Here is a 19,512-nt window from a genome sequence, read left to right on the forward strand (position 1 = left end):
GGAGTGACCTCTCTACCCTTGGGCCTCAGACTCTTGTTAATCATGATTATTTTTGTTGTACAGTTAATTACCTTGTGGCTGTTGCTTGTAAGTGGGTGTTGTTTGTTATGTGCTCCTGATACCTGGCTAGAGAATTTGGTAATTACTTAATTTTTTTTGTACTTAGTAAGTAAAAAGTTATACTTGACTACACCTTGTACATTTATAGAGCACTAGCTTTGAATTGCAAGAGAGCAATAGGGCTGGTCATCCTCATGTTATTTTAGTTATTAAATCTGAGAATCTATTTTTCCTCTCCCTTGCTATGGATTGTAGATGAAAGATCAAACTAATTTACCATCAGAGAATGAAACCCAACATTACTTTTTTTTCATAGAACAATGTAGCTAAATATATTTAAGAGGATGCTATGTATAATATATAAATAATTTTCATCTTAAAATCATTTTCAGGTATAAATATGTTATATAATAGCAAGTAAGAGCTTGGCTTTAAATACATCTTTCAAAATGCAAATTAAATTGTCAAATTCTCAAGTCTTTAACTAAGACCTCTACTACTGCCATTTCTGGGAATCTGTGGCTCAGAATTTCTCTGAGCTCCTAAATTCTTAACATTTGGGTAAAATGCAGTCTTTTAAAATTTCTATATTCTACTTCCCTAAGCCACAGAATCAAACTACAGTGCTGGAGAAGAATTTAATTCTTATCAAGTATTCAGTAATGTTACTGTTCTGTTCTCGAAATTTATTAGCATTTAAAGCACTGCACTTGGAATATCTTTTACACCCAGTGATCATTAAAGTATAATGAACTAAGTACCAGGGGAACTCTCAATATGCTGGTAGTGAAGAAGAATATTCTCTGTAAGAGCTGAAAGGCAGCCTTTTGCTCACATTAGCCATTATGCAAAGTTAGGACAAATTCCTGTATGAAGAACAGGTCAATTAAGCTGTAGGTACTATATTTACTATACTTAGTCAAGGACAGGATGCGTGGCCTACCCGGGCTTTAATGATTACTGCATGACAGGATGATAGGGAACTGGTTAAGCCAATCACACATGACACTTAGTTTTGTTGTGCTTACTTACACCCTAATGCATTTTAAAAAGAAAAAATAAAAGAATGCTATTAATATATACACACCAAAGCCATTTCAAATGCAAAATGAAAAGGAAGCAGGTCATTTCAATACTTTTTATTTGAGTGTGAAACCATTCATATCTTGCACAAATGTACAGATAAAACTTTCCAGTTTAGCTGTAGACATGATTATCACACTGAGTGGTGTGATCAAAGATTTTATTTACAGAACAATTGCTAAAACATCCGATGTCATATTTCCATTTATTTCTTACCCATAGGGTAATAGGTCCACCATAATTGCTTGGTGCATTTTATAATACAGAAAGAAAACCTATGTTAATCTCTAACAAACCTCACAAATTGCTACAAATCTGACAGAAAAAAATGCCTACGAAAAAAAAATTTCCAAAAGTACAATACATTTTTATTTCCACACATACACAGTATAGTATAGGCTCAAAGGCACAGCTTTGAATTTTTTTTTCTCTATCAAAGTGTCGGAAATTATTATAGTCTTATGAAGGAACCATGAAAGTTGTTTTCACACTTGGTGCTTGGTAAGTGAGAGTTTGGTCCAACCAGCTTCACAAAGTTAACACAGCAAAGCGGAATGTGATTCTCGATGCCATACATGCACATTCTCACAGAACTTAAAAAACCTCCTCCTGCATTTTGCTGACACTAGCCATTGTGCAAACTTAGGACAAATCCTTGTATGTAGAAGAACCGGTCCCCTACAGACCTCAATCAACTTAAGGCAATATAGAACAGGCCTCTTCCTTCCCTCAACAGTGCTTACATTCCAGGACAATGCAGGTACCGTGGCAGATGTGAGTGTAACAGGGACCTAGAGTTTCCAGACACCTCCGCTTAGCCCTGGTGCTCCGGGAAGCAATGCTGACACCATCGGAAGAGTGGAGGTGCAGAACATGTCTAAGGGCTGTTCATTGTACAGAAAGGTGACAGACAGGTGGCCAGGTGAATACTCTTGGTTCATTATATGCCCGTCCAAGAACATAGACCAGATTCTGTCTCTAGTATCCATCCTTCAAGACTAAAGAGCTTTTGTCAACAAGAAAATAAGTAGCCTACAAGGAATGGTTGCCAGCATAAAGCAGAGTCATGGAACAGAGGGAAAAGGCACAGCTTGGCCTGCCCAAGATAGTGCTCTATAGAAACAGTCAAGTCTGGCTTGGCTACAGGAACCCAATCCCACTGATGTTTAGTAAGTCCTGTTTCTGAACTAAAGTTTCTTCATCCTATATTGAACATCCTCCCATTCATTAAGATAATGGATGCTTAGGAACAGCCCGCAAGTTATGATGTATAGAGATAAAGTCTTCTGGAGGGTAGGTATTGGGTTTATTATTATTATTATTAATTATTAATATTAAATATGGATTCCTATGATAGCAGTCATTTAGCCCATCCTGTGGAGGCCTCTCCGTTGATGTAAGCAAAGCCAGGAAAGTGTTGCATGTGCTCGTACTCAGAATTCCTGCGCGTGGTCAGGGGTGTGTACATGTCACTAGAGTTTCCATACCTCGTGGAATGCACAGACGGGCTTGTGTAGCACGTGTTGGCTGTGGGCACCTCTGGCCATCGGGGAGTGACAGGGGCAGGATGCAGCCTGGGAGTGCTGCTCATCAGACAAGGTTCCATCCGGGAAGTGGGGCTATTAAAAGGGTACTTGTTGGGGGAAAGAAATTCCACAAGGTTAAAATTAGCTTGAAGTCACATACACACAATTTCAGTAATGTTCACAGTTTAAATTTCTTGAGCTACTGTTCATGAGAGTTGATGGAATCAGTGAACTTCTGTAAGATGGAGTCTTGGTCTGAGGAAGCAATGAATAGGAAAACTGCAAGAGATTCATAGCCAGTCTGTGGCTGGTGTTCACTCAGGTGATACTATTGGCTTTGCCCTCCTAATCTGAAATATTTGGGGAAGTCAAACCCCAAAGGAGGAATAGCCCCATAAGGAATACCAGGGTGTGTGTGTGTGTGTGTTGATAACAGCATGTCCAGAATAAACATAGATGTATGGCTGGATGGATGTGTTTTATCATTAGTTTTGGAGATGTGACAAGTCCTACTCCATCAACCCAGAGAACAATATTGCCAAGTAAAACACATGACATAATTAAAAATAGCATTTTACAGTTGAATTCAATTATGAACTGCAGCCTAAAAGCAGGCTTTTGAAGAGAAAGCAAGTCAACAGCTTCAAAGGTTATTATTAGTGCCTATCATTTAGAGAACATCTTTCTTTTGGGTTCACATTCACTGAAGTCCTGAAAGATCTACAAGTAGGAAGTGGTAAATTATTTGGCTTGGTGTGATTGTGGAGGAAGGAGTCAGGATAAGCCAATGGAAGGCGGGGGCTGGGGGAGGGCTTTTGTGCAGGTCAGAAGAACAGGTGTTAGTGGCTACAAGAAGAGGGGAAGCAGCTCTAGAAAGGATTAGGAAGAGAAGTGCCTGTGAAGTGCTGCTTCTTTTACATTCTTTTCTGTTTCCAAGACAGCTATGCAAATAAGCCCCTTTTAGTAGGATCAGAGGGGAGGAAGGGGAGGAGCGAAGGGCTCCCTTTGAAAGCTCCCATTTGCAGGCTAGTCAGCACAAAGATCTCCTTGCTGTGCTGAGGGCCACCCCAACAAGGACAGGAGCCAATCAACAATGATGGCAAGGACTGCAAGGAGGAGAGAGAGTGTGTGGATGTGTGAATTCTTCTGCTCCCCATCTGTCTTCCTGACAGTTGGAAAGTGGCGCCCCAAGGGATTAGGTGGGAGGCTGCCTCCAGCGAGGGAGGCAGACAGGCTGAAACCTAGACAGCAGGAGGGGGTTGTGACAGTGGCTGCTCACTGTAGTCCAGGTGGACAAGGGAACCTCTCTGCCCCATTCAGGGGCAGTCTGAGGGAAGCAGGGGCAGACACCTAGGCCTGAGGCATTGCAAAAACCCAGCTGGCCAGAGATCAGGAAAGAGGGATTCCAACCTAGCAGCGAGTGTTTCCCCTAGGTAGGCCAGCGTGCCTTACAGCACGGCACAGCCCCCTCGCAATGAAGAGAACAGTCAGGAAAGAAGGAAAAGCGTGTAGGAGGTGTCTGGGGAGGCACCAGGCTGTTGCCAAGGAGACTGTGGACAGCACGCCAAGGCTTTCATACTCCCAAGTCAGATCAGAAACACTGGCGCCTACCCATGTGCTTTGCAGGATGCTATTGGTGTGGCAGCCATGGGCGGCCCTCAGGCCTGTGAGGTAGGCTTTTCAAAATCCCAGAGAGACTGACCAAGGAAACAGGATGTCAGCTGTTTCTTCCCCTTCTGGTAATCTCCCCAGTGAGCCTGCTGGACAAGTACACATCATCTGCTGGACATGTACACACCATCTTGCCCCATGGTCTCTTGCTGGTACCGAGGCCACCCTCTGGTCTTGTGGCACACTGAGCTGGTCTTATCTGTTGCCTCTGCCTAGAACCCTTCTTGACTGCCCTGCCCCCAGCTCCTGGCACACCTGACTTTGGATCCTTTTCAGATCTCAGCTCAAATGTCACTTCTCCGAGAGACTTTTCTGGACATTTTTATCTCCAGAAGTTGAACGCCCCACCCTCCTTCTCTGAGGCCAGGACCTCACCATCCTACTGAATGGCCATCTCCAGTGGGGCTTTGTTGTATTCATACTGTATTCCCCACATCTGCACGGTGTCTGGCACCTAGCAGGTGCCAAACCGTATTTGGTGAATGGACCCTGGAACATCACCATCAGAAAGAACCTTAGGGATCATGTGATCCAACCCCATATTATAGAAATGAACCCACACCCAACGGGACACAGAGTTGGTGAAGGAGCTGACATATAAAATCAGTCCCACCCTGGGTAGCACATTTTCCCCATGTCAATCCGACTGCCCCAAACCGGCTGACCTGCCACTGCCCAATCACAGGACAACACTCTTCCGGAAGCCAGTCTGAGAAGCTGTCCTCTTCCTTCACCAGGCTCCCTCCTTCCCCACAGACCCCAGGCTTGGAATTCTGGCCTGGCCCCAGCAGGCTGGTTCTGAGGAATCCTCCCTGCTCCTGGCTTGTGTAGGTAAAATGTCATGGTATGGACTGGAGCTTCTTCCCACAGAGCTCAAGAGTGTGTTTTTGTGTCTCGTCAAGGACCCTCAATGCAGCTGTGCCCAGAGGTTGTGTCATAGACTCAAAAGAGCAATTGCCTGGAAATGAGACTGGCTCAAAATATCTCCAGTGTGACAATACAATTCTGTTACCAATGAATCCAGCATGGAAAATTCTGTCCTGTTAGGTCAGCTAATTGCAAATGAGTCAGTGACTCGTTTTCCCCGTGGTGAAGAGACCATTGAAAGGCAAGAGGGCTGAGGTGCCGCTGTCTTGGCCTGGTGATTAAGAGGACCAATGAAACCACTATTTAGTCTGCTGGGAGTGGCAGGGGCTGGCCGGCCAGTGGCACCCTCCTCACCTTTCATACTTCACATCTGGTTTCACACAAGGTCCTTAGGCATGCTGGGCACAAACCCGGGGTCCAGAGAGCTCTGCCTGGAATAAAGGCACTTTTTGTTGAGGGCCTATAACAGGAAGTTACCATTCTCTGGGTCAAATCACAAGCTGTTGCTACCAATTTTAAAATGGAGAGAAATCACCAGCTACTGGCCCTTGAGAAAGGTACGTGAGGGGTGCTTGTGGGCACATGTGTGTGTGTGCACATAAGTGTGTGTGTGTGTGTGGTTGAAGGTACCACCAGAGGGCCATTGCATAAGTCCATCTTGGCGTGATCGACTCTTGGCCTCTTTGGAACTGAATTAGGAAGTCTATTTTGGGAAATGACTCCCCACACTAGGAGCTGACTTTCCTACACTTGGAGAGGGAAGAATGAGCCCTTTATCCTTGCCCCTTACCAAATGGACTGCTACTTGAGTGAGGGTTGAAAGGTGGCCGAGTCTGGAGCACAAACTGTTTTCCTATGAAAGGCGGCTCTCACGGTACCCAAGTACTGCCAGGGCCCGCCCCCAGGAAGGCTTCCTCTTGGCCTCTTCTGGAAGAGGATGTAGCTCCCCAAAAATCTATCTCAGCCCACATCTGCTGAGCTTTTAGGGTCATTATGAATTAAATTAATATTGAAACACAGGATTTCCATGTAGTAAGTTTTTAAAAAGTGTTCATTATTATTAATATTCTTCCTTTCTGAGTTGCATAGGATCATGGCCCACTAATGATAGTCACTAACCATCTTATCCCACTTCTCATTTTACAGGTAAGTGAATTGACATCAAAAGAAGGGAAATGACCTGCTGAGGTCACACAGCAACATAACCCCAGAATGAAGATCCATTCATTCATTCATTTCATTAATAAGCACTAACTGAAAACCCACTAAGGGCCAAGCTCTAGGCAGGGCCTTGGGAATAGTGAGGAAAAAAGAACCCAGTCCTTGCCTTCTTGTTCAGTGAAGAAGACAGAAGTTAATTATATGATCACACAAAATGTAATAACATTATATCTGGTTTTACAAAGGATAGTAATATGTACAAATTGTGTTAACTGTGAGCAAGGCCCTCTTCTAACCTTTATCAACTCACTTGACCCTTACGGTGAGCCTATGAAATAGTAGTGTCATCATCCCCATGTTTCAGATGAGGAAATTGAGGCACAGAGCTAATCAAAGGCAGAGCTGGAATTTGAAACCAGGGAACCTGCCTCTATATTCAGAGATCTTACAACATTATGGTTGACTTTTTTTTTTTTTTTCCTCTTTGGCCCAAGATACTATCCTAAGATGCTAAGAGTACCGTGGGCTAATGGCGCTGGGCTGGTTTGGGCTGAGTAGCTGGAGATCTTGTGAGAGGTGGTGATTGGCTGACAAGGCTGGGTCTAAGCAATTCAGATGGGGAATAAGGAACAGTTTTCTGGTTCATTCTAAGCATATTCCCAGCCATACAGCTTCTGATTGATGAAATGGTATTTGAGCTCTAGGGTCCCTGTTCACATTCATGGCTGCTGACAGGGCAGAAATTCGATTCCATAAGCATGTATTGAATGAGGCTCAGAAATATTTTATAGCTGTGTATCTGCTCTGGTATTTTCTTTTTGGTCAGACATGGGAATGGGGAGCTTGGGAATTAGTAGTCAACTATTCCTTGTTCACTTACTTTGATAAGAATGAGTGCTGTGTAGTAGCAAAATGGTCTAAAATAATTCCAACCTTCCAGTGTGAAATCTCATGCATCTGGACACATGGATTCATAGGTTATGAGAATTCAAGCAGGGCTGGTAGGTTTACTTTTGTACGTTGGAGGAAGAAAGCAAGTATTATGCAAACGAGTCATGTAAACAAGGGCATATACGTATTCTACATCAAAATTCATTTGACTTAAAATTATTGTGAGCATGTAAATGCAGGAACGCATATGATCACTGCCCTCCTGGGATGTGTATATCAGTTTTTGCAGGCAGGCCCAGAGGCATTCATTTGCAGATGTTAACTGCAGTCACTCGGGTGCAGATGACCAAGTATGCTTCTTGAATTGTGGTTTTTCTTCAATTCAGACTGGTCATCCCCCCAGTGAGTCTGATACGTGAATGTGATGTTCACTGAGTCAGGATTGGGACAACTTGACCTTGGCTCTGGACAACTAAAACTAATTAGCCCTGCAGTAAATTTAACCCTGTGTGCTCAGTCTTAAACTAAAGAACCAATCAATCAAAGGAAGGAAATAAGGTATCTGCTTCTGTTTGAAACTTTCGGAATTTACATTCTACCTTCCAAAGCACAGCAGTTTCAGTGCCACTGGCTTCAGGTCAGGGCTGAGACTCGGGAATCTGTATTTGAGTCTGATTAGCCATTCACTGGATACATGACATGGGGTATGTGGCCTTCTGCAGCTGTTGCCTCATCTTTAAAAATGGAAGAAAAATGCCATCTTCCTAGGTTGTGAGGGGAATTCAATGAGTCCATGTATTTGAAAGTGCCTAGAGCAGTGCTTGTCGCACAAATGTCAATGAAAAACAATGGGTGCTTCCTCTATAGGCGAGACTGTCCCTTGCCCATCAAGTTGGGTAGAATGTGATATAAATATCTTCTCCCCACATGACTTCACATGGAGACTAAGGCATTAAAGTACAGAGAGAGAAAGAAAGGTATGTGTGTGTGTGTGTGTGTCTGTGTTGGGACAGGAGCATCACAAACCATAGTGACAAAGAAGCTGGACAAGGGCCCTGGGGCCGCTCACACCCAGTCTATATCTAGGATAGAGAAGGCCCCTCCAGGGGCTTTGGTTTAGATCTTGGGTCCTTCTATTAAGACAGGCTATTATATGATAGAGTTCTACTCTCGGTCTATTGCAGCCTCCAGAGCAGATGCTGCAGATCTATCTTTGATCACCAGGGTCTGCATGACCCTTGAGGAGACATTGGCTTCTTTTTATGTCAAGGCTTTAAAATATCACTCCAGAAAACCAGCTCCTGAAATTTCCTGGCAGGGGTGTGGGGGTAAAGGAGGGAGGGAGGGACCATAATGCCCGGAGCTGTGGCTCAGGGACGCTATCTTGCACAGCAGACCTGCTCTGCCTCCAGCAGTGCTTGCCCCCAGCAACCACTTGAAGAACAGATGAATGAATGAAGGAGCTGCCAGCCTATGCCTCGGGTGACCCAGGCTGTGGCAGCAGTTCTAGTCATTCCCCAGATCCCAGAGAGGAGGACAGACTCTGCTCCCAGGAGAGGCAGTACCTAAGGAGCTGGCATCTCTGGGTGACGTAGCTGGAGACCTATAATGAATGCCCCAGGTAAGCATTTAGTGGAATCAACTTCTTGGCCTGTCTGGGGATTAAACCAGGGCTCCACTGGGTACTGTACATGGAAATCAAAACAAACGCCTGTTGGCCCCCAATGCCCCTGTGTTATGGCTACATTCTCCTCGTTGCTCTCCCCAGGAGGCCAGAGTGTGTGCTGACAGTTGATGTCATTGCGGCCTTCCTCCTAGCCTCATCCTGCTATCCTGTGGTCCTGCTGTGTCTCTCTTAGGCTCTTGCAAGTGCTTTGGAGCTGAGCCCTCTGCCTCTTCTTCCTTTCTGATTCATCCTATGGGGTCCCTGAGAGGTCTCTTAGGCACAGTTCTGATTCTACCACTCCCTGAATCAGCCATGGCTTCCCACACCTGCAGCATAGAGTGCATGCGCTCAGCTCACTAAACCATTGTTCGTGCTGATGGTACCTTTCATATATGAATGTTTAGGGACAGCCCATCTCTGAGAGGCAGCACAGGGTGGGGGGCCTGAGAGCCTGGATGGGAGTCACACTGCCTGGGTTCAAATGCACAGGCCAGTTAGTTACCCAGAGTCTCAAGTTCCCTTCTGCAAGGGTTATCTAGAGGATGTGCATGGTGCTTGGTGCAGAACCTGGCTCCTTTTTAAGAGTGCAGGAAAAGTTAGCTGATCTTTTTGATGGTGCCTTCTCCTGTGACCTGGGGATATAGATTTAATCTTTACCTTGAAGGAGCTTGGGGTCTCCTGTAGAGTTAGGCAGGAAAGTTGGTGACAACAGGGTGTAAGACGTATGACTGAAAGCAGAATCTCAGAGAGTAGCACTTGATAAGAAAGTGCGCCAGGAAGGAAGGAGGAAGCCAGTACTGTCAGGAAATGTCACAAAAGAGGTAGATGTTTGTCTTGAATGAGAAGCAGAAGAGACACCCAGCCAGAGGAATAATACATGGTGAGGACAAGGGGTAGAGAGGGTGGTGGGTAGACCAGAAAGATAACAATCTTGGGAAACAAGTTAAAGAATTGAACCTGACCCTGAAAGCAATGATGTATCAAAGAAGAAGTGTCACGGTCAGTTTTTTCCAAAGACTCTTCCAGCTGCAGTGTAGGGGACAGACATGAGATAGGGCATGCTTTAGAGATACAGAGGCCACCAGAAGGTCTTCTGTCACTAAGTTAGAAGTGATAAAGGCTGAGGCTGAGGCAAGGGCAGCACAGAGGTAGAGACATTTAGATGCAGAATTGAATGGACCTGTGAGCAGTTGTGTTTGGGGCCAACGCAGAGGAAAGACGAGCAGAATGCCTGGCTCTGGTGTCCCACATGTAACCCTGGTTCACACCTGCCCCAGGCCACAATGCAGTTTGTTAGTGAGAAACCCAAGGAGATGTATGGCCTAAGAATGATAAAAAATGGGTCCATTTTGGGAAGATTTTTCTGGTTCCAATTATATGTGGACTGGACTGAAAAGGGGCAGACCAGTGAGAGTGACGCTGAGATGCTAGTCCTGACAGGCTCCATGACGGTGGAGCTGGGAAAAGAGACCAGAGGCCAGCAGTGACAGTGGCCTCCTAGAAGGGGAGAGCAGATGCATGGCCCATGGGATCCTGACATTAGAGAAGTCAGAGAGAGGAGCTGACTAAAGAACTGCTAAGCCATCCAGACCAGTGAGGGAAAGTGGCACAGGATTGCTGGCCAGATAGCCAGCGTGGGCCAGCCACTGATGAAAGATGGTGCTCTCCTTGGGGACTCTTGGGCCACACAGAGTCTGCAGAAGGTGCTTACTGGTTGTTAGTTGACTGGACTTGGTACCAAGCAGGACCATCCACTCACCTGGGCAGAGCTCCTGTGATACGGGGAGTAGTGGAGTGGCCCAGAGATGGCCGAGTCGTGAGGGAGGGCCGGATACTGGCTCTGCATTGGGTGAGGATGCTGGTTGCCATAGCTCCCGTAGTTATAGCTTCCCGTGTACCTAAAATGCGGCAAGCGCATTGAACAGGGTGAGTCAGAACAAGGAGAACAAATCAGTTTGACACCTTTAAAAATCAACCTCATCTATTTTTTCCCCTTTTTGTTCTTTTTCCTATTTTTCTTCTTCTTTCTGATTCCTATCTCCATGCAGCCTTGTTTTGGTAAGTTTAAAACCCCAGGTAGCTTTCCCTTCTCCCTCAGCGCCCTCGACACAAGCACTCAGGGAATGGACTCCAGCTCTGAGCAAAACGCAATTTGTGATGGAAACTCTCCTCCTACCATGCTGAGCGGCCCCATGTTACATCCTGAAACCAAACGGGGGAGAAGAGAAAAGAAGTGGAGCAGGGATTTGTGTTTGCCCCTTCCTCTTCTTCCAGGAAGTGCCACGGCAGGACCCACTGGGTGTCAGAGACCCCTGTTCTAAGCCAGAGTCCCTTATATTTTAGCTGTGTGAGTTTGGGATACTCACAGTCCTGTTTTGCAAATTTGTGCAAATGCAGCACAGGGTTTTTCTAGGGATCATGTGTGTGAAGACACTTGATACCACAGAGCCCTTATAACATCTCCATGGCCAAGATGCTGACCTGTGACCCTGGAGTGTCTATTCTGCCATTCCTGCAGATTCAAAACACTCTCTGAAAACAAAACTGTAGTCTATTCTAAACGTATAGAAAATACTCTAAAAGCCCCCCTGAGGAAATAATGGCTCCCATTGGCCCTCAGGGGCACCCAGAAATATGGAAAAGTACACCAGCCTCCAGGCCTGTGCCCACCTTCAGGGTTTCTGCCTTGCTGCCTTAGGCTGGGCCTCTTGGGGCAAGGGACCAGAGAGGTCCTCCCTGGCTCCTCTGGTGCCCCACAGCTGGTGCCTCAGAACCTGGCCTGTGAGTGGCTGCAAGGGAGGCTCCCTGAACTACAGGGTGGCATCTCTTTCTGACATCTCATTCAGATCTACTCACTAGGCCTGATAAGCTTCGGGTCTTTAATGAAAGACAGTGCGTAATGGGCTACTGTGTCAGGGGACACCCGCAAATGAATTGATTTGCAGTTTATTCATCACACCAACATCACTGCCCAGATTTGAAAAGAAAAAAAAATGGGCAAAACAAATGATTTATTTATCTATGGTACAGAGCTGGAACCTCCAGGGATTCCCTGTGCCTGGGAAATAACTACCCCTCTCCAGGGACCTCCCACCCACAGGTAGGGAAGCCCTCCTCTAAATGGAGTCACAGAGACTTGGACCTAGTACAAAGCTATGAACATCTACAGAGTTCACAAGGAGCCTTTCAGGGAGACTGGACTGCTGGAGAGGGTAAAGAGGAAGAATACAGGCTTGGAGCAGACACACTTGCTCTGACCCCCAAGTCTCAGCTTCCTCCTCTGCAAAATGGGGTTGCTAACACCAACCTGCCTACATCACCTGGTTGCGTGGGATTATGAGTGACAGTTATACACAGTACACTACTGAGCATACTATGACAACCCAACAAAGAGTGGCAGCCTTCCTATCCTTTGGGGAAATAGCTGCTAAGTGAACCCCACCTTAAATCTAAAGTCTCGCTGCATCCCAGAAAGTCACCTACCCATGCTCCTCTCTGTGGGGGTAAACTGGTATCCTGTGTGTGACGGAGGAGGAGGGCACATGAGTGCTCCTCATACAGGGCAGCTGTTGAGAGTTTTCAGCTGGGGACCCAGCAGCCGTTGTCACTGTGTATGTTAGAGACCAGGTATACGACTGCATTGCTCCTGCAGAGACAAATTAAGATGCATTGGTTACTAAGTTTTTCTTAGAACATTTTAGTGGCTTCCAATCACTCTTGAACTGAAGGCCAAAGTCTTTGCAAGGCTTGTGTCTCTGGCTTCGTGGACATTTACCTGAAATATTCCTATCTGGTCCAGCCACAGAATCTTTCATTTTCTCCAGAGTACCACAATTCCTAGAACTACAGGACCTTTGCATATGCTGTTTCTGTTGCCCTAGTCCTTGTCCCTCTCTTAATACCCACTCATTCTTCATATCTTAATCCAGAGGGGCTATCTCCTAACCCACACCAGGTCAGGGCCTTGATGGCTCCTATTGCAATTAATTCTATACCCATTAGAGAAAACGATATAATTAATGCCTGCCCTCCCCCACAGACTGTAAGCTTCATGAGGATAGAGACCTTGTCTGCTTTGTCCACCATGAGATCCCCAGTGCTTAGCACAGAACCTGGTGACCAAAAGACTCTTAATAAAAACTTTAAAAGGAAGAAAGGGGAAAGGAAAGAAGAAAGGGAGGAAGGACACAGGAGATCTCAGGCAATGGAGCCCAGGCAGGCCCTGAAAATTAACTTTTCAGCACTCAACAGGTGTTAAAGATCTAACAAATTGCTTTAAGCAAACTTAAGTAGATTATTGGGCTCTGCCTGCCCAGGTCTTTTTGAAGATTATTAGACAGAGACCTGGACTGTGACTGATTCCATACATATCATTAATTTTATTTATTTCCTTTTAATTGGGTACCTTGAAAGTGCTCCTTAGCACTATGGTGGGGAGGGGAGCCGGACAAAAATAAAAGCCCTCAAGATGCTTAGATGTAAGATGGTTATAATTTTCAAAAAAGAAAATTTAAGAAATTGTTAATGAGCTTATAATAAACTCACTGGACAATTTCATTTCTGATAAGTTTTAAAATATGTTAACATAGTGGGGCTGGGGTTGTGGCTCAGCGGTAGAGTGCTCTCCTAGCATGTATGAGGCACTGGGTTCGATCCTCAGCATCACATGAAAATGAAGAAATAAAATAAAGGTATTGTGTCCAACTACAACTAAAAAATTTTTTTAATTAAAAAATATGTTAACATATTGAAAATAAACATATGTGGAGGGAAGAGGATTCAAGGGAAGCCATTTTTTTAAAGGTGAAATAAAAGAGAAAAATTTGGTCCTCTAATTCTATATTTTCTGCAGCAGACCATTTCTGTCTTAAAATTCCTCTAGGAAGTTAAAGAAAGGGGGTTTGCATTTTTAAAAATCTAGTTCATTTCATTTCCAGGGCTTTATAAATGGCATAGGAGAGTTGATGCATTGACAGGGGCATAGGAGGAGGTGGCACAAAGTTAGTGGGGATCAGCACTGTGCCAACCATGTGATAGGACGTCAGTAAGGAATACCCTCCCTTAAAGAAGGTGGAGATGGAAACTCATTTTAAATACATTGCTTTATTATTAAAAGAATCTTGTAGTGAGCCCTTTTGTAAACTGGAGAATATTTTAGAATGCAAATAATGCCCTTCTCTTTTATTTATTTATTTTTATGTGATTCTGAGGATTGAACCCAGTGCCTCATACATGCTAGGTGGGTACTCTACTGCTGAGCCACAACCCCAGACCAATGCCCTTCTCTTTTAATGAAAAGAGACAAAGATTCATCCCAAGAATAGGAAAAGGAGATATCATTTTTTGAGCACCGTGCTCAGGGCTTTTCAGACAATTGTTCAGGGAAATATTGTCCCCTGTTCATGGGTGAGAAAACAGAAAGCTAAAATAAATAAATAAAGGAAGCACATAGAAATAAAGAAGATTCAAAAAGATAATATGAACGTAGATATGAAAGAAGAAAAACAAAATTGAAGGTAAAAAATGAAATCAGGAATAAGGCAAAACACAACATATCCTAAAGATCCAAACTCTTCCTATGTAAGGATCTTAAACTTGGCTCTGAGTTTTCTAGAACTAATGCTAAAATGAAGCTTAACCAGTTAGGAGCCATAAGATAGTAAACAAATTTCTCAGAAGTAATATTATACTTGGAATTCAGATCAAACTGGACTTTCTTTCAGACACCCTCAGAAAGAGGCAACTGTGAACTGTTCAACAACACCCTGGACAGCATCCTCACAATAGGCTTCATCTTTATTCTTAGGACTGTCTCCTCATGTCAACATGGAACGCAGAAGAGGCATCAGAGAAAAGCACAGAATGTTAAATAGCTTGACCAAAGTCCCAGAGTGCTTTGGTGGCCTGTGGGACCCAAGACTGCCGCACACTTTCTATTCTATCACAATGTCTCTGTTATGCATCCTGATTCTGTGTGTACTAGCTAAAAGATCCTGGGCAAGACTCTTCAACTTTATGGGCCTTTGTTTCATCATTGGTAAAGGAGCAGTAATAATATCTATCTTGCTGGACTGTTATATTAATCAAGATATGTCAAAAAACCTGACATGTGGCATATTTTTAAATGGTATTCAAGCTCTCTTCATTATGAATTCAGGTATTCTTATATAAAACTTATATTTTCATATTTTTCATTGTACACCTCAAGGGATGAATACAAGTTTCTTGGGTCAATTCTATCACTGGATGCTATAGTTTGATCTTAAGTGGTCCCCAAAGGCCCGTGTGTTACAGGTTTGATTCCCAGGGTGGTACAACTGGGAGGTGGTGGAACCTTCAAGAGGTGGGCATGGTGGCAAGTGGGAGATTTTTGGAGGGGACTCTGTGGCCAGGATCTCCAAGGGCTTTTGCTTCCTGGCCTCAAGGTGAAAGGTTGTGCTCTGCCACCGGCTCTACCATGATGTGCTGCCACAGGCTCAAAGCAATGGGGCCAATTGATCATGGACTGAAATCTCTAAAACCCCAGAAGTACACTTTCTCTTTTCATAAGTGCGATATCTCAAGCATTTTTTTAAATAGTAACAGAAAACTGCCTCACACATTAGTGACAGAACACTTATAGGAACAGTAATTTAAAATCAATTACAGCAAATGTCTAAACATGTTTTCCTCTAAAATCACTAGCGTCCTTATTCAGCACTATGGCTGAGAGTACCTCTTCCTGCTTTATGCATCTATTCCACATTCTTCCTCCAAAAGATAATGACTTTGGAAGACTACATGTTAGGCATCACTTATAAGAAAATGCAAGAAGATCAGAAGGAAAAAAATCCCCAAATGATCACATCTCAGATGATTGTATTAAGCATGTCTGCCCTCTATGTTTTAAACCTATGTTTAAAATATTATTATTTAAAAAATACTATTTTTATTAAACCAGGTTATCTCTGGGGATTTAGGGATGATTTTTAAAATTTTCCCTTTATTTTTTTCTAACAAATATATATTGTCTCTGCAAAAAGTAAAACATATAAACAGATTTTACTCTGGGAAACATAATTGGTGTGGAGGGGGGGCATAGTTTTGAGAGAACAATGAGCCAGCCACAACAAGCAAGTAATTAACCCTTTAAGCCCCTGTGACCTCAGGGGAGTATAGCAAGGTCAGTGGATATTTATAAGGGGCAGTCCAGGAAACCAAAGGATTTTTTTTTTCCAAGCGGTAGGAAGACATGATGATAATAGCCATCACCTGAGAGGCAGCCGCAGAAGTTACTTTTGTAGGAGCCCCTGGTGCACAGCAACTGTTCCTTATTCATCTCTGTATCCCCAACAGAGGGTCTGCCAAATAGTAGGTGTTCAATAAATTTTTGTTCCATAGAATTTGTTGTTGAAGGAGTAAATGCTGCTAGAAATAGACGTTATCAAACAAAAAGCTAGTGGAACTCTTGGAAAAATAGGCTCCTGTGGTCTGGGGAACAAAACCTCTAAATGGCCATGTGCCAGCAATCTAACACGTCCACTCAGGCAGGCTTAAGCAGATTAACACCTACTGGCTTGGGTGAGAAACCCTTTTTGCCTGGGGAGCAGAAAAGAACACCCCTTGCATTCCCTCTCCTACCAGAGGGACCTCCAGCAAGAATTGCTGCTGCGGTCGCTTCTTTTTAAGGAAACTAAAGAAAGAAACTGTGCAGCTAACACTTTGTGCTTGATTTTAAAGACGGCTCTAGTGCTTTTTATTTGTTGGTAAAACAAGAACAACCGTCTCTTATTTGTCTAATTCCCATATTTCCCCATATTTCATGCTCCACCCACTCCCTTCTTACATCCCTATTTATTAGAAGGGCTGAGGAGAATGGTGGGAGTCCCTGATCCTTGAGAATTCAATGAAGATCTCACAAGAGGCAGTGAGAGTATTGAAAGTGCTAGACAGGAACATTTCTTCCCATCCCCAACAAAACATTCCTCTTGCTGAATGTTTTTTTGGTTTGTTTTGGAAGGGGTGTTAAATACAGGACAGGAAGGGAGCTTGGAGCATAATAGCTGTCAATAATGATTTGTTGAATAAATTAGCAATGACCATCTAACATAAGCCAGACCCCACGCTAGTTTCTCTTCATACATTGACTCATTTAATCTTCACAACAACCTTTTGAAGTAGGTAGTATTACCTCCTTGTAGAGGTAAGAAAAGTGACGGCCAAAGGTTGAAGGACTTGACCAGGAAAATGGCCGAGTTGGGATCTGAACCCAGATCTGCCCAACTCTAAAATCTTTCCACAAACAGCCATTCTCCTCACACTTGGATGGGTGTTTGAATTCCCAGAGATGCGGTTCAAATTGCAGCATGTCCTCCAGCTTGCACTCATGCTGTCCCTATTGCCTAGAATGTTCTTTTCCTCTCGTTTATGTGGCTGGCTCCTTGCGATTCTTCAGGTCTTAGGTAAATATCACCTCCTTAGAAAGGCAGTCTCTGACTACTGACTAACTACCAATTCTCTGATTCTGTGGGTTGGGAATGGGGCATTTATAGAATTATGGGGTGGCAATGCTGTTGGTCCATGGACCATATTTTGGGTAGCAAGGCTGTGTGTGTGGAGGGCCATTCCAAATCAAATTGTGAGAGCCTGCTGTAAACTTGTGAAAAGTTAGACTGCTTCCCAGGCTACTTGTTATACTGTTCCCTTCAAATCTTGTACCAAATCATTTGAACTTTTTCCCCACTGGGATCCTAAGCCTTATAGATATTACTCAAATTTTCATCTAACCTAAGCTATTTGTACTTCTTTTTTTTTTTAAAGAAATAAGCTCCTTTAAGTGTTGACGAGATTCTAGAGCTGCCCTACCCTAAGCAACAACCATTAGCCACATGTGGCTACTTAAACTTAAATTAATTGAAACTAAATGCAATTGAAGATTCAGTTCCTCAGCTGCACTAGCCACATCTGATGTGAACAATAGAAACACATGACTAGTGGCTAATGTTTTGGATTACAGATTTTAAAAAATTCCATTATCACTGAAAGTTCTATTGGGGCAATGTTGCTTAATTTCTGCTTGATTCAGGAAATGTTAATAAACATTTCCTGTAACCTTCAAGACTGAGACAGGGAAAGAAGATTTTATATCTATATTATATATATCCCATTGGCTGTCATCTGTCCTTCAGATAGCTGTGCTTAGGAAGAATACCTCCTGATCATGGAAACCTCCCATTTCACTAATACTTCCATGGCCAAAATCTGATTGACACAACTGATCAGGGGCAAGCAAATGAATCATTTCCCAGAAAGAAATGTTGGTTCATTGTTCAGCCTCTGCCTCTCTCTGCAACTTCATCAACTGACCCTCTCTCCCTTATTTATGTGCTCCAGTCCCTCCTCACCTATTCCAAGCTCTTTTCTGCCTCAAGCTTATGCACATGTTGTCCCTATTGCCTAGAATGTTCTTTTCCCCTCCCCAACATTTATGTGGCTGGCTCCTTGTGATACTTCATGTCTTAGGCAAATATCACATCCTTAGAGAGGCGGTCTCTATCAACTAAGGCAGGTCCGCATTTTATACCTTTTTGTAGCACATTTTTATTTTCACTTGTAGAACTGACTTTTTAATGTTATTATGTTATTGGTACCAGGGATGGAACCCAGGGGTGCTTAACCACTGAGTTGCATCCCCAGCCCTTTTTATTTTTTATTTAGAGACCCGGTCTTACTAAGTTGCTTAGGGCCTCACTAAGTTGCTGAGGCTGACTTTGAACTCGAAGTCCTCCTGCCTCAACCTCCCCAGCTGCTGGGATTACAAGCATGCACCACTAAACCCGGATGACGATTTGAAACTATATATTTGCCTGGGGGGTTACTTCTGCATTGACTCTTGCCCACAACAATAAAAGTACCACAAAAGCAGCAATGATGTCTTTTTCACTTCTGTACCCCCAGGGCACAGATGAGACACAGAATACATATTTAGTGAAAAAGGGAATGAGAAAACGAAGGAGCAAATCCAAGGTCCCAACAACACCAAGCCAAGACTTGATGGTGCGAAGTCAGCATGCATCAAAAAGTCTGGTTTTAGTCCCAGTTTATGTATTTATTTTAATTCTTTTCCTTTAAAGAAAAGGAAGCAGCCGGGATTGAAAGGGGAGGAATTCACTATAAATGAGTCACCAAGGTCTGCAGGCAGGCTGCACATGCACCATGTCCCACTCAGCTTAGCTGTCCTCAGAATAACTGGGCTTTTGTTATTTGGAAAGACTAGGGGTCAGTCATCTTTGTTACATCCTCAACTGATGTGCTGAAAATGCAGCTGGGCAGGCAGATGTTTTACAGTTAGGGCCATTTATGAGGAATTTGCTTCTTGTTTCATTAGGCATCCTCACATCTCAATGATTTAATTTTCTGGTTTTGTGTTGCAGGGAACCCATGATGGGAAGTTGAAAACATGAGTTTAATAGTTAACTTTTATTGTCATTGTTGAAGGAGGTGATACTTAACATGACATCATAAACGGGGGTTTTAGAGCCCTTCGGTGGCCCGACCCAGACAGCATAGAAGTCCAACATTTTCTTTAAATGACATTAAAGAATTACA

The 19,512-nt window shown here is 43.8% G+C and overlaps 1 protein-coding gene across 2 annotated transcripts in view; it reads right to left on the reverse strand.

The window, feature by feature from the left end:
- Positions 1 to 2,441: 2,441 nt before the first annotated feature.
- Positions 2,442 to 19,512, reverse strand: part of Rfx4 (regulatory factor X4) — a 143,385-nt gene continuing 126,314 nt past the window's right edge. For both annotated transcript variants that reach the window (XM_027927825.3, XM_027927838.2), the window contains 3 exons: positions 12,409 to 12,571; positions 10,685 to 10,823; positions 2,442 to 2,776 (listed from right to left, as the gene is read on the reverse strand). In XM_027927825.3, the coding sequence (XP_027783626.1) occupies positions 2,504 to 2,776; positions 10,685 to 10,823; positions 12,409 to 12,571 (575 nt within the window). In that variant the 3' untranslated portion in view covers positions 2,442 to 2,503. The remainder of the gene's footprint in view (positions 2,777 to 10,684; positions 10,824 to 12,408; positions 12,572 to 19,512) is intronic.

This window comes from Marmota flaviventris, chromosome 3 (genome assembly GCF_047511675.1).
Source record: "Marmota flaviventris isolate mMarFla1 chromosome 3, mMarFla1.hap1, whole genome shotgun sequence".
NCBI lineage: Eukaryota > Metazoa > Chordata > Mammalia > Rodentia > Sciuridae > Marmota > Marmota flaviventris.